General features: G+C 42.7%; 1 protein-coding gene across 3 annotated transcripts; it reads left to right on the forward strand.

Moving 5' to 3' along the window:
- Positions 1-1,210: 1,210 nt before the first annotated feature.
- LOC110528354 (prolargin) lies at positions 1,211-14,021 on the forward strand. 3 transcript variants are annotated; one of them, XM_036983943.1, is made up of 7 exons: positions 1,211-1,303; positions 9,307-9,742; positions 11,529-11,714; positions 11,907-12,064; positions 12,265-12,461; positions 12,653-12,731; positions 13,287-14,021. In XM_036983943.1, the coding sequence occupies exons 2-7, from the start codon at positions 9,311-9,313 to the stop codon at positions 13,375-13,377; spliced, it is 1,143 nt and encodes a 380-aa protein (XP_036839838.1). In that variant the 5' UTR covers positions 1,211-1,303; positions 9,307-9,310; the 3' UTR covers positions 13,378-14,021. The 3 variants fall into 3 exon arrangements, with proteins under 3 accessions (XP_036839838.1, XP_021466041.2, XP_036839837.1); XM_021610366.2 differs by lacking the exon at positions 1,211-1,303 and adding an exon at positions 3,134-3,291; XM_036983942.1 differs by lacking the exon at positions 1,211-1,303 and adding an exon at positions 3,136-3,204.
- Positions 14,022-14,166: the final 145 nt, after the last annotated feature.

A 14,166-nucleotide genomic window follows, 5' to 3' on the forward strand; every position in this document is an offset into this window, starting at 1 on the left:
TGGGGTTTATAGATGAGATATGGGAGTAGGGTGCAGTAACACTGGGGTTTATAGATGAGATATGGGTGTAGGGTGCAGTAACACTGGGGTTTATAGATGAGATATTGGTGTAGGGTGCAGTAACACTGGGGTTTGTAGATGAGATATGGGTGTAGGATGCAGTAACACTGGGGTTTATAGATGAGATATGGGAGTAGGGTGCAGTAACACTGGGGTTTGTAGATGAGATATGGGTGTTGGGTGCAGTAACACTGGGGTTTATAGATGAGATATGGGTGTCGGGTGCAGTAACACTGGGGTTTATAGATGAGATATGGGTGTCGGGTGCAGTAACAGTCAGGGTTATGGAGGGTTGAAAGAAAGGAGAGAGGGAGAGAGTGAGTGAGTGAGTGAGTGAGTGAGAGAGAGAGAGAGAGAGAGAGAGAGAGAGAGAGAGAGAGAGAGAGAGAGAGAGAGAGAGAGAGAGAGAGAGAGGGAGAGAGGGAGAGAGAGGGGGGGGGGACCTGAGGGATAAGAGAGAGTGAGGGAGAGAAAGGGCTGAGGGAAAGAGTTCTCCACATGTGTTCTCCTCATTACCCTGAGCTGCATGCTGCTCATTCTGCAGGAATGTGCTGCTAACGTGTCTGTAACCTCCACCTTCACACACACACACACACACACACACACACACACACACACACACACACACACACACACACACACACACACCACACCACACCACACTTAATAAGACTCCCCATTGCTCTAACCACACAGCTGCTCTGTGCGATACAGCACATCACATAATACAAACCTCAAAGGAATAGTTCACAGAAATTACATAATTACATATTGGTTTTCTTAGCCTGTAAGCAGTCTATGGACAAGGTATGAGAGCAAACCATGCTATGGTTTAGTTTCCCGGGCACTGTTTCCAAATGCTAACAAATCCCATTGAAGTCATGAGACCAATATAATAGTTTTCTAACATCTTGTCCAAGTCAAGACCTGGGTACTTATTGTTGGAGCCAAAGCACAAATAGAGAATCTGGCATTTTAATTTACGGGCAATAAAATTAAAACAGCAGGTAAAAAACCTAGTCGTAGATTCTGAACTCGGTTTCGAGTCACACATTAGGAACATGAACAAAATAGCTTTTCACCACCTGAGGAACATTGCCAAGGTGCGGCCATTTCTCTCTCAGGCTGATGCAGAGAGACTCATCCATGCTTTTATTACAAGCAGGCTTGACTACTGTAATGCTGCAGCACGGATACTGACCAAGACATTTCATCGGTTTTAAGGTCTCTGCACTGGCTGCCTGTGAGTTTTACAATTCATTTAAAGATTATTCTGTTTGTTTTTAAATCAATCCACGATTGTGCAAAAGTACTAAATTGTCATACTTGAGTAAAAGTAAAGATACCTTAATAGAAAAAGTGAAAGCCACCCAGTAAAATACAACTTGAGTAAAAGTCTAAAGGTTTCTGGTTTTGAATGTGCTTAAAGTGCAGTGGTGGAGAAATGATTCAGTTGTCATACTAAAAGTACAAAGTACAAGTAAATGGAATACATCAAATTCCTTATATTAAGCAAACCACATGGCACTATTCTTGTACTTTATTTACGGACAGCCAGGGGCACACTTCAACACTCAGAAATCATTTACAAATGCGGCATTTGTGTTTAGTGAGTACACCATATCAGAGCGGGTAGGGATGACATTGTGTTATATTGATAGGTGCATGAATTGGACCATATTGCATCATGGTCACCTAATCTTCCATTTGGCTCATTCATCCCTCCTCCTCTCCCCTGTAACCATTTCCCAGGTCTTAATTTACAGTTGAAGTCAGAAGTTTACATACACTTAGGTTGGAGTCATTAAAACTAGTTTTTCAACCACTCCACAAATGTCTTGTTAACACACTATAGTTTTGGCAAGTCGGTTAGGACATCTACTTTGTGCATGACACAAGTAATATTCCCAACAATTGTTTACAGACAGATTATTTCACTTATAATTGTCACGACTTCTGCCGAATGTACCTTGGTGTGAAAAGTGCAAATCAATCCCAGAACAACAGCAAAGAACCTTGTGAAGATGCTGGAGGAAACAGGTACAAAAGTATCTATATCTACAGTAAAACGAGTCCTATATCGTCATAACCTGAAAGGCCGCACAGCAAGGAAGAAGCCACTGCTCCAAAACCGCCATAAAAAAGCCAGACTACGTTTTGCAACTGCACATGGGGACAAAGATCGTACTTTTTAGAGAAATGTCCTCTGGTCTGATGAAACAAAAATTGAACTGTTTGGCCATAATGACCATCGTTATGTATGAAGGAAAAATGGGTAGGTTTGCAAGTCGAAGAACACCATCCCAACCGTGAAGCACGCGGGTGGCAGCATCATGTTGTGGGGGTGCTTTGCTGCAGGAAGGACTGGTGCACTTCACAAAATAGATGGCATCATGAGACAGGAAAATTACGTGGATATATTGAAGCAACATCTCAAGACATCAGTCAGGAAGTTAAAGCTTGGTCTCAAATGTGTCTTCCAAATGGACAATGACCCCAAGCATACTTCCAAAGTTGTGGCAAAATGGCTTGTGGACAACAAAGTCAAAGTATTGGAGTGGCCATCACAAAGCCCTGACCTCAATCCTATAGAACATTGTGGGCAGAACTGAAAAAGTGTGTGCGAGCAAGGAGGTCTACAAACCTGACTCAGTTATACCAGCTCTGTCAGGAGGAATGGGCCAAAATTCACCCAACTTATTGTGGGAAGCTTGTGGAAGGCTACTTGAAACGTTTGACCCAAGTTAAACTATTTAAAGGCAATGCTACCAAATACTAATTGAGTGTATGTAAACTTCTGACCCACTGGGAATGTGATGAAAGAAATAAAAGCTGAAATAAATCATTCTTTCTACTATTATTCTGACATTTCACATTCTTAAAGTGGTGATCCTAACTGACCTAAAAGTTGGAATGGGGAGGAGAGGGAGTGGGGGTGGGTGGGTGGGAGGGGAGGAGAGGGAGTGGGGGTGGGTGGGTGGGAGGGGAGGAGAGGAGATGGGAGGGGAGGGGAGGGGAGGGAGTGGGAGGAAGTGGAGGAGAGTGGGAAACACTATGACTTTCAGAGGGAAAAATAGCCAGGGAACCAACCCAATAGGAGGCTTGTCCACTAAGAAGGAGAGAGGGAGGGAGAGGAAGAGAGAGGTAAGGGTAAGAGAAGGGTAAGAGAGACAGAGAGCAGAGAGACAGAAAACTCTCAACTTGATAAAAGAGGGCAGGTACCATTGACAGGTAAGACAATATTTGTTGCTTCTTTCCTCCAGGGGGGATGCTATTAGATGTGACACGCTCGATAACAGCATGTAAACAGAGCAAGACCAGGAGAGAGTGTGTGTGTCTTACAGTGCGTGAGGTGTATGTGGGACGAGGAGTGTGTGTTTGTGTGTGCGTGTCTTGGCAGAGAGGCGGACGTGAACAGAGCCTGACAGTGTGTGTTTCTATAGAGATGCTGAATGAGAGTGGTACTGTCCTCTCCTCCCAAAGCGAGTTGCTTCTGCTAAAGTTCTCTCACAAAGCAGATTCTAGAACCCTGCTGCTCTGTGACATTCAGACAAATAGCGACACACCTATCCATTTCATTCAGCTAAACATGCTGCTTTCTTGTTGCAAGTTGATGGAAGGGTAGTACTGGGTGGCAAAAAGACTGAACTGAAAGTGAAGTTATTTTTCACAGTCAGACTTCACAGTCAGAAAACATTGCTTTGCGGTGTTTGGCTATATCACGCTACCCTCTACAGCTCTAAGCTTTAAATCAGATAGGGCTTGACAACTGTCCAGGTGTCTGTCAAGACGTCTGTCTGTCTGCTAGGATTGGTAGGTCACAATTATATACAGATTTTTGTTGATCAATGTCTTTGAAAAGAGAGGAGAAGCTTTCTGAAATTTCCAGAATCATCTCAGGAATGTTCATTCCTTCATAATGGTCTGTGGTCTGGACTGGTTCTGTTGAATTGGACATCTGTGTTTTTACACAGCAATAAAACTGTCAATTGAATTTATTATTGACAAAAAATGTCCCTGCATGGGAAACATTGTTAAAACGGATCATTGTTGATCATACGACATTATCTGTTGTCTAACACGTGCTATAAAATATCTATATCATTCTGCCAAAACAACGTTTCTTATTTGACATTTGGCGATATTTCCTTTAGAATGTGGGTCATCCATGAGTTTAGACAGACAGGCTATATATCTGCCTGCCATCTCAACCATTTTCCAAATGGTGTTTCACAGCCAAGCGTTCTTGGGCTGGTGCTTTAGCCTGTAAGGTAAACCAGTAAGGTTGACGTGTTACCAGTCACATTTCTGCCTAGACTTTATAGCTCCCCTTAATAGAGTTGCCAACCCTTGTCTCCAGTGGAGCAGAAAAGATATTCCGGGAGATGTAAGCGACAATGGAAAAGTGAATAAAGTTGAAAGATTCTTATCATGGTTCCAGGATGATCTTGGAGCAACTCTTACTCAGAAGTGCTGAAGCCTGAGTATTATTTATCTATACGGGTGTTATCTTTCTACATACTTTATATATATATATATATATATATATATATATATATATATATATATATATATATATATACAGTACAAGTCAAAAGTTTGAACACACCTACTCTTTCAAGGATTTTTCTTAATTTTACTATTTTCTACATTGTAGAATAATAGTGAAGACATCAAACCTATGAAATAACACATATGGAATCAATGTAGTAACCAAAAAAGTGTTAAACAAATCAAAATATGTTTTATATTTCTGATTCTTCAAAGTAGCCACCATTTGCCTTGATGACACTTTGCACACCCTTGGTATTCTCTCAACCAGCTTCAGGAGGTAGTCACCTGGAATGCTTTTCCAACAGTCTTGAAGGAGTTCCCACATACACTCAATTGAGTTGAGGTCGGGTGATTGTGGAGGCCAGGTCATCTGATGCAGCACTCCATCACTCTCCTTCTAGGTCAAGTAGCCCTTACACTGCCTGGAAGTATTTTGGGGTTATTGTCCTCTTGAAAAACAAATGATACTCCTACTAGGCGCAAACCAGATGGGATAGTGTATCGCTGCAGGGTGATTCACTTTGGGAACCACACATGTGGAGATCATCCATTCACATACTTTGCGTCTCACAAAGACACAGCGGTTGGAAGCAAAAATATCAAATTTGGACTCATCAGACCAAAGGACAGATTTCCACCGGTCTAATGTCCGCGTTTCTTTGCCCAAGCAAGTCTCGTTTTCTTATTGCTGTCCTTTAGTAGTGGTTTCTTTGCAGCAGTTCAACCATGAAGACCTGATTCATGCAATCTCCTCTGAACAGTTGATGTTGAGATGTGTCTGTTACTTGAACTCTGAAGCATTTATTTGGGCTGCAATCTGAGGTGCAGTTAATACCAATGTCTGGTAACTCAAGTGAACTTATCCTCTGCAGCAGAGGTAACTCTGGGTCTTCCTTTCTTGTGGCAGTCCTCATGAGAACCAGTTTCATCATAGTTCTTGATGATTTTTGCGACTGCACTTGAAGAAACTTTAAAAGTTATTGAAGTTTTCCGGATTGACTGACCTTAAATGTCTTAAAGTAATTTCTCTTTGCTCATTTGAGCTGTTCTTTCCATAATATGGACTTGGTATTTTACCAAATAGGGCTATCTTCTGTATACCAACCCTACCTTGTCACAATACAACCGATTGGCTCAAACGCATTAAGAAGGAAAGAAATTCCACAAATTGACTTTTAACAGGACACAACTCTTAATTGAAATACATTCCAGGTGACTACCTCATGAAGCTGGTTGAGAGAATGCCAAGAGTGTTCAAAGCTGTCATCAAGGCAAAGGGTGGCTACTTTGAAGAATCTGAAATATAAAACATATTTTGATTTGTTGACATTTTTTTTGGTTACTACATGATGATGTGTTATTTCATAGTTTTGATGTCTTCACTCTTATTCTACAATGTAGAAAATAGTCAAAAAAAAAAAAAAACGTTGAATGAGTAGTTTGTCCAAACTTTTGACTGGTACTATATATATATATATATATCGTGATGACTAACAACCCTAAGTCACAGACACATAACTGTGACTATAGTATAGATGTGCAGAACTCTGTCATCTTTCTCTTTCTCTTGTGTCTACCAACAGCCCTAACTCTCTGTCCTGATGTCGTAACATCTGATTATAGCTGTTGGAGTTCTGGACTACTGAGAGACGAAAAGTGAAATCACACTCTGGGCTGAGTGGCATTGCCAGGAACACGATTAGTTTAGGAGGAAGGGAAGTTCAGAACTGTTTATCCTGGCCTGGACAGACTCTGGCTAGGAGAATAGTTTTGCAATGACTCTCAGCTATTTATCAGACTCAACAGAAGGCTTTCTCACAACAAACAAAGGACAGAAAAACACAGTCATCCATAACACCTTGTATTTTTGTGAGTAGTCACTTGTTGTATCTTGGGGACTCTGTCAATTACTAACTAATGACCAACAACTGGTTTGATGTGGTCTCCTGTATGCTAGGTTGTAAGATTGCCAGAGTGAGAGAGACCAAGAGAAAAGAGAGGAAGACAGAGAGAGAGATGGAGAGAGAGACTTGTTGGGCTGGGCGTCTCAGAACTCTAGCCCCTCTGACCCCCTCGTTAGGATCCACTCACATTGGACCAAGAGCTGTATTCAACCTGCATCTCAGAAGTTCAGCTTTACAGCGTGATTGAAAGGCAATGTTCCCACTTTAAGCTCCCTATTAAAACTCACCCTTCACCTCTCTCTCTCTCTCTCTCTCTCTCTCTCTCGCTCTCTCTCTCTCCCAGCTCTCTCTCTCTCTCTCTCTCTCTCTCTCTCTCTCTCTCTGTCTCCCTCCCCCTTCTCTCTCTCTCTCTCTCTCTCTCTCTCTCTCTCTCTGTCTCCCTCCCCCTCTCTCTCCATCTCTCTCTCTTGCTCTCTGTCTCCCTCCCCCCCTCTCTTTCTCTCTCTCGCTCTCTCTCTCTCCCAGCTCTCTCTCTCTCTCTCTCTCTCTCTCTCTCTCTCTCTCTGTCTCCCTCCCCCTTATCTCTCTCTCTCTCTCTCTCTCGCTGTCTCTCTCTCTCTCTGTGTCTCCCTCCCCCTCTCTCTCCATCTCTCTCTCTCGCTCTCTGTCTCCCTCCCCCCCTCTCTTTCTTTCTCTCTCTCTCTCTCTCTCTCTCTCTCTCTCTCTCTCTCTCTCCGTCTCCCTCCCCCTCTCTCTCTCTCTCTCTCTCTCTCTCTCTCTCTCCGTCTCCCTCCCCCCCTCTCTCTCTCTCTCTTATTTTTAACAGCTGTAAAGGAAAAGCTAGTGCTTCACCCAGTCATTAATGAGAACCATGTCTGTGTGCTTTGCCTGCACAGGTCACTGCTCTCAACTCAGCCTTTATATAAGCAGATTACCAAGCCCCTGCAGAAGGCTAGAGGAAAACATTTACTGTAGTGGCTGCTAGCAAGTAATCCACTTTAAACTGTGATCACTTTTAAGGTTTAATAACGCAATCATAACTCCCATTTAAACTGCATCATAAACTATTTAGAAACAAAGTCATGCCAAATAAAGGGGCATATATATTCTTTACCAAATTACACATTTCCCATAACCCTTTTGCCACAATCGCTTTTTCCTCCCTCCCACTCTCGGTCTCGGTCTCGGTTTCTCGCTGTCTCTGTCTCTGTCTCTCTGTCTCTGGGTCTATGTCTCTCTGTCTCTCTGTCTCTGGGTCTCTGTCTCTCTGTCTCTGGGTCTCTGTCTCTGGGTCTCTGTCTCTCTGTCTCTGGGTCTCTGTCTCTCTGTCTCTGGGTCTCTGTCTGTCTTTCTGTCTCTATCTCTCTGTCTCTCTGTCACTCTGTCTCTGTCACTCTGTCTCTGTCTCTCTGTCTCTGGGTCTCTGTCTGTCTTTCTGTCTCTATCTCTCTGTCGCTCTGTCTCTGGGTCTCTGTCTCTGGGTCTCTGTCTCTGGGTCTCTGTCTGTCTTTCTGTCTCTATCTCTCTGTCTCTCTGTCTCTTTGTCTCTGTCTCTCTGTCTCTGGGTCTCTGTCTGTCTTTCTGTCTCTATCTCTCTGTCGCTCTGTCTCTGTCTGTCTCTCTGTCAATTCAATTAATTTCAAAGTGGCTTTATTGCCATGGGAAACATGTGTTTACATTGCCAAAACAACAATGACAAAAAGCAACAAAGGGAATTAAACAACACAAAGACAGAAACAATCAGACATTAACAGTAAACATTACTACACAAGCAAAACGTTTGAAGAGAGTACCATGGGAGGGGGGGCGGGGGGTTGTCACACATTTTGCTGCTGGGATTGATTTGTGTTCGAATTCTTTGTGGGTTTGTGTAATTTGAGGAAAATATGTGTCTCATATGGTCGTACATTTGACAGGGGGGTAGAAAGTGCAGCTTGGTTTTCAACTAAGTTTATGGACAGTGATCACATATCTTGTCTTCTCTTGAGAGCCTGGTCTTCCTATGGCAGCCACTCTCAACAGCAAGGCTATGCTCACTGACTCTGTACATAGTCAAGGCTTTCCTTCGTTTTGGGCCAGACCCAGTGGTCAGGTATTCTGCCACTGTGTCCTCTTTGTTACGGGCAAGGTAGCATTCCAATTTGGTCAGGTTTTTTGGTTGATTCTTTCCAATCTGTCAAGTAGTTCTCTGTCAGTTTTTTCATACTTTGGTTGGGGCTAATTTTATGTCTGTTAACAGAGCCACATAACCAGCTGGCTGAGGGGACTCTTCTCTAGGTTCATCTCTCTGTAGGTTAAGGCTTTGTGATGGAAGGTTTGGGCATCGCTTTCCTTCAGGTGGTTGTGGAATTTAACAGTTATTTTCTGGATTTGGATAATTAACGGGTATAGTCCTAATTCTGATCTGCATACGTTATTTGGGTTATGCATTGACAATATTTTTGCCGAATTCTGCATGCGGAGTCTCAATTGGGTGTTTTTCCCATTTTGTGAATTCTTGGTTGGTGAGTGGACCCCAGGGTTCACCACCATAGAAGGCAATTCCTCCACCACTTCTCTCTCCGTCCTAAGGCCACCAAGTGGGTTCTATAACTGAGTGGAGTATTTTAAGACAGATCCTAATTGGGATGCTAAATTGTATGTTTCTTTTGATGGCATAGGCCCTTCTTGCCTTGTCTCTGTCTGGCTGTGTCTCTCTCTCTCTCTCTTGCTCTCTCTATCTCTGTCTCTCTCAATTCAATTCAATCTCTCTATCTCTTTTTCCTCCACCCCTTCTCTCTCCATCCAGGACAATGAAGGCAGCTGTGGGACTCTACTCTGCCCTGGTGCTCTGTCTCCTGATGGGGGCAGTGTTCTCACAGAGACCGAGACCTAAAAAACCTCCTAAGCCTCCTAAGGCCACCAAGCGGCCCTCTTTCAAGCCTAGCCTGCCCCCTGATGAACTGGAACCCCAGGAGCCCACAGACTTCCCCCCTCCCATCCTTGGTCCCCCCTCCATGTTCCTTGACTGCCCCCGCGAGTGTTTCTGTCCCCCCTCCTTCCCCAACGCCCTCTATTGTGAGAACCGGAACCTCCGTACGGTCCCTGTGATCCCGTCGAGAGTCCACTACCTTTACCTGCAGAACAACTACATCTCTGTGGTAACAGCGGAACCCTTCAACAACGCCACAGAGCTGCGATGGGTTAACATGGCCAACAATCGCATAAGAAAAGTAGACAAGCAGGTGGGAGCTTTTTTCTATTTATTTATTTCATTTATTTATGTAGTCATGCATTCACTGATTTTCATAATTCCATCTTTCTTTATTTTTTCTCGCTATTTGTCTCTGTCTCTTTTTCTCCCTCTCTCCCTCTCGCTCTCTCCCTCTCGCTCTGTCTCCCTCTCTCTCTCTCTCTCTCTCTCTCTCTCTCTCTCTCTCTCGTTCTCTCTCCCTCCCTCTCTCTCTCTCTCTCCCTCTCTCTCTCTCTCTCTCTCTCTCTCTCTCTCTGTCTCCCTCTCTCTCTCTCTCTCTCTCTCTCTCTCTCTCTCTCTCTCTCTCTCTCTCTCTCTCTCTCTCTCTCTCTCTCTGTCTCCCTCTCTCTCTCTCTCTCTCTCTCTCTCTTTCTCTCTCTCTCTCTCTCTCTCTCTGTCTCCCTCCCTTTCTCTCTCGCTCTCTCTCTCTCTCGCTCTCTCTCTCTCTGTCTCTCTCTGTTTGTCTCTCTGTATCTCTGTCTGTCTCTCTGTCTATGTCGCTGTCTCTCGTTCTGTCTCTCTCAATTCAATTCAATTCAATTCAAGGGCTTTATTGGCATGGGAAACATGTGTTAACATTGCCAAAGCAAGTGAGGTAGATAATATATAAAGTGAATATATAAAGTGAAATAAACAATAAAAATTAACAGTAAACATTACACATACAGAAGTTTCAAAACAATAAAGACATTACAAATGTCATATTATATATATATATACAGTGTTTTAACAATGTACAAATGGTTAAAGGACACAAGATAAAATAAATAAGCATAAATATGGGTTGTATTTACAATGGTGTTTGTTCTTCACTGGTTGCCCTTTTCTCGTGGCAACAGGTCACAAATCTTGCTGCTGTGATGGCACACTGTGGAATTTCACCCAGTAGACATGGGAGTTTATCAAAATTGGATTTGTTTTCGAATTCTTTGTGGATCTGTGTAATCTGAGGGAAATATTTCTCTCTAATATGGTCATACATTTGGCAGGAGGTTAGGAAGTGCAGCTCAGTTTCCAACTCATTTTGTGGGCAGTGAGCACATAGTCTGTCTTCTCTTGAGAGCCATGTCTGCCTTCGGCGGCCTTTCTCAATAGCAAGGCTATGCTCACTGAGTCTGTACATAGTCAAAGCTTTCCTTAATTTTGGGTCAGTCACAGTGGTCAGGTATTCTGCCGCTGTGTACTCTCTGTGTAGGGCCAAATAGCATTCTAGTTTGCTCTGTTTTTTTGTTAATTATTTCCAATGTGTCAAGTAATTATCTTTTTGTTTTCTCATGATTTGGTTGGGTCTAATTGTGCTGCTGTCCTGGGGCTCTGTAGGGTGTGTTTGTGTTTGTGAACAGAGCCCCAGGACCAGCTTGCTTAGGGGACTCTTCTCCAGGTTCATTCATCTCTCTGTAGGTGATGGCTTTGTTATGGAAGGTTTGGGAATCGCTTCCTTTTAGGTGGTTATAGAATTTAACGGCTCTTTTCTGTATTTTGATAATTAGTGGGTATCGGCCTAATTCTGCTCTGCATGCATTATTTGGTGTTCTACATTGTACACGGAGGATATTTTTGCAGAATTGTGCGTGCAGAGTCTCAATTTGGTGTTTGTCCCATTTTGTGAAGTCTTGGTTGGTGAGCGGACCCCAGACCTCACAACCATAAAGGGGAATGGGCTCTATGACTGATTCAAGTATTTTTAGCCAAATCCTAATTGGTATGTTGAAATTTATGTTCCTTTTGATGGCATAGAATGCCCTTCTTGCCTCTATTTCTGTCCCTCTGTGTCCCAGGTGTTTGAGAAGGTACCTGGTCTGTTGTTTCTCTACATGGAGAGGAACCAGCTGAAGGAGGTTCCTGATGACCTGCCAGCTGGGTTGGAGCAGCTCATTCTCAGCCACAACCAGATCTCCAAGATCCCCTCTGGAGCCTTCGGCAAGATGGAGCACCTTGCTCTGCTCGACCTGCACCACAACAAGGTACACACACACATACAAATGCACAAACATACACACGCATTTATGCATGCACACACACGCATACAAACACATGCACACAGGCATGTATGCACACGGACTCGCACAAACACATGCTTGCATGCGCACACAAATGCACTCACTCTCATGCTCACTCAATGTTAATTCTCCCTGTGTATTCTCTGTTGTGTTTAGTTGAGTGACAGTGATGTGGGGAAGAACACTTTTAAAGACATGAAGAACCTGGTTCAGCTGAACTTGGCCCACAACATCCTGAAGAAGATGCCAGCTAACATCCCCAACGGCATCACACAACTATTCCTGGATAGGAACAATATCGAGGACATCCCTAAGTAATGACACATGCATGCACACACAATGCAGGTACGCACACGTACGCACACACACACATTATCTATTGGCCGAAACATTGGTGTCAGATCCAGGAAAGCACACAAGAATGACAGTGTGCTGAACTCTCTATCCTCTAAGCACTTGGAAAATACTGCATCATCCCACTATTTACAGTAACCCACTTGTCTTCCCATTGCAGGGACTACTTCCAAGGCTTCTCCAACCTGGCGTTTGTGAGGCTCAACTACAACCAGCTGAGTGATAAGGGAGTACCTAAGGCTGTGTTCAACGTTTCCACCCTGCTAGACCTTCACCTGGCCCACAACCAGCTCACCTCCGTCCCCCTGTTCAACCCCCAGCTGGAGCAACTGCACCTCAACCACAACAGCATTGAGAGTGAGTAGCCTAGTTTAAGGCCATAATAGGTCTGTAGCATGACCACAACACAACCACATCACAACTGTAACAGCATTGAGAATGAGTAACATGCAATGCAGATGCAAACATTAGTAACACAACCACGACAGCATTGATTAACCTATGTGTGTGTGCATGTGTGTGTGTGTCCGTGCGTGTTCATATGTCAGGTATTAACGGGACCCAGCTTTGTCCATTCAGTCTGTCCTCTGAGAGTCTGACTGATGAGGCTCTGATGCCCAGACTCAGGTAATATAAATATTTATAACACAATAGGTACGATAGATGGATTGATTTATTGATATGTGTCTTTGATTGATTGGTTTATAGTTTGTTTGATTGATTGATAGTTTGTTGGATTGATTGATTGAAATGTTTGTTTGATTGATTGATAGTTTGATTGATTGATTGATTGAAAGTTTGATTGATTGATAGTTTTTTTATTGTTTGATTGATAGTTTGATTGATAGTTTGTTTGATTGATCGATTGTTTGATTGATTGATAGTTTGTTTGCTGGATTGTTTGTATGATTGATAGTTTGTTTGATTGATTGATCATTTGTTTGATTGATTGATCATTTGATTGATTGATTGAAAGTTTGATTGATTGATAGTTATTTTATTGTTTGATTGATAGTTTGTTTGATTGATCGATTGATTGATAGTTTGTTTGCTGGATTGTTTGTTTGATTGATAGTTCGTTTGATTGATTTATCGTTTGTTTGATTGATTAATAGTTTGATTGATTGATTGATTGATAGTTTGATTGATAGTTTGTTTGATTGATTGATTGATACCCAACAGGTACCTGCGTCTGGATGGGAACCACCTGAGCCCTCCTGTCCCTCTGGATGTCATCATGTGTTTCAGACACCTCAAGTCTATTGTCATCTAGAGTCAGGCCTGGACATCACAACATCACACACACACACAAAACCACACAACACACACACAACCACACAATCACACACATTAGTATTTTAGATGGGTGAAATGGTGCCAGATAACCTGAGTAAAATGATAACTGTACGGCTTTGACAACTTCAGGAATATTTCACAGCTGAAAGATTTTAAAACGTTAAAACAAATATTTATAAAACTAGGTCTTTGGTGCATGGATGTATCTGCAGTTCCAGTAAGATAGGAGCTGTTTTATCTGTAAGTTGTGTTTCTAATATTAAGGTAAATAAGTACCATAGAATAATGGAACAAGTGGCAGATGAAAAATAAAGGTACATTGACTGACATGCTACAAATATAGTGTAGTTACAATTAGGGTATGATTAGTCTTTGCACATTATGAATGTACTGTAACACTACATCTGGGGTAGGAAAGAAGCATGGTAATGGTTTACAGGGGCCAATACACAGGTATGGCATTTGGTGAATGAAAAACAGGTTAAAAACGTGACTACCATGTAGTTTAAAATGTCCTTGGTGTATCTGTGTTTTTGAGGTACTTTCGATAAAAGTAATTGTATCCCTTTGTTTTGTATGAAGCAGTTCTGTACAAATAAAATAAATAAAATGTGCTCTTGGGCTAATCATGAATCCTTTCCTAGCCACATCATTCCTATCCTTCTGAGTGTGTTTACTGTCCCCCTCTGAAAGCACAGTCTCCACTACCTCCTCATGAACATTAACCTATTATCACTGTCATCCTTGTTCCTGGCAACCCATTATT

Source organism: Oncorhynchus mykiss, chromosome 7 (genome assembly GCF_013265735.2).
Source record: "Oncorhynchus mykiss isolate Arlee chromosome 7, USDA_OmykA_1.1, whole genome shotgun sequence".
NCBI classification, from domain to species: Eukaryota; Metazoa; Chordata; class Actinopteri; order Salmoniformes; family Salmonidae; genus Oncorhynchus; species Oncorhynchus mykiss.

Coding starts and splice junctions, on each gene's coding strand:
- LOC110528354 (XM_036983943.1), top strand. CDS start 9,311: ATGAAGGCAGCTGTGGGACTCTACTCTGCCCTGGTGCTCTGTCTCCTG. Junction 12,065..12,264: donor AATATCGAGGACATCCCTAA/GTAATGACACAT, acceptor TTCCCATTGCAG/GGACTACTTCCAAGGCTTCT. Junction 12,462..12,652: donor CAACCACAACAGCATTGAGA/GTGAGTAGCCTA, acceptor TTCATATGTCAG/GTATTAACGGGACCCAGCTT.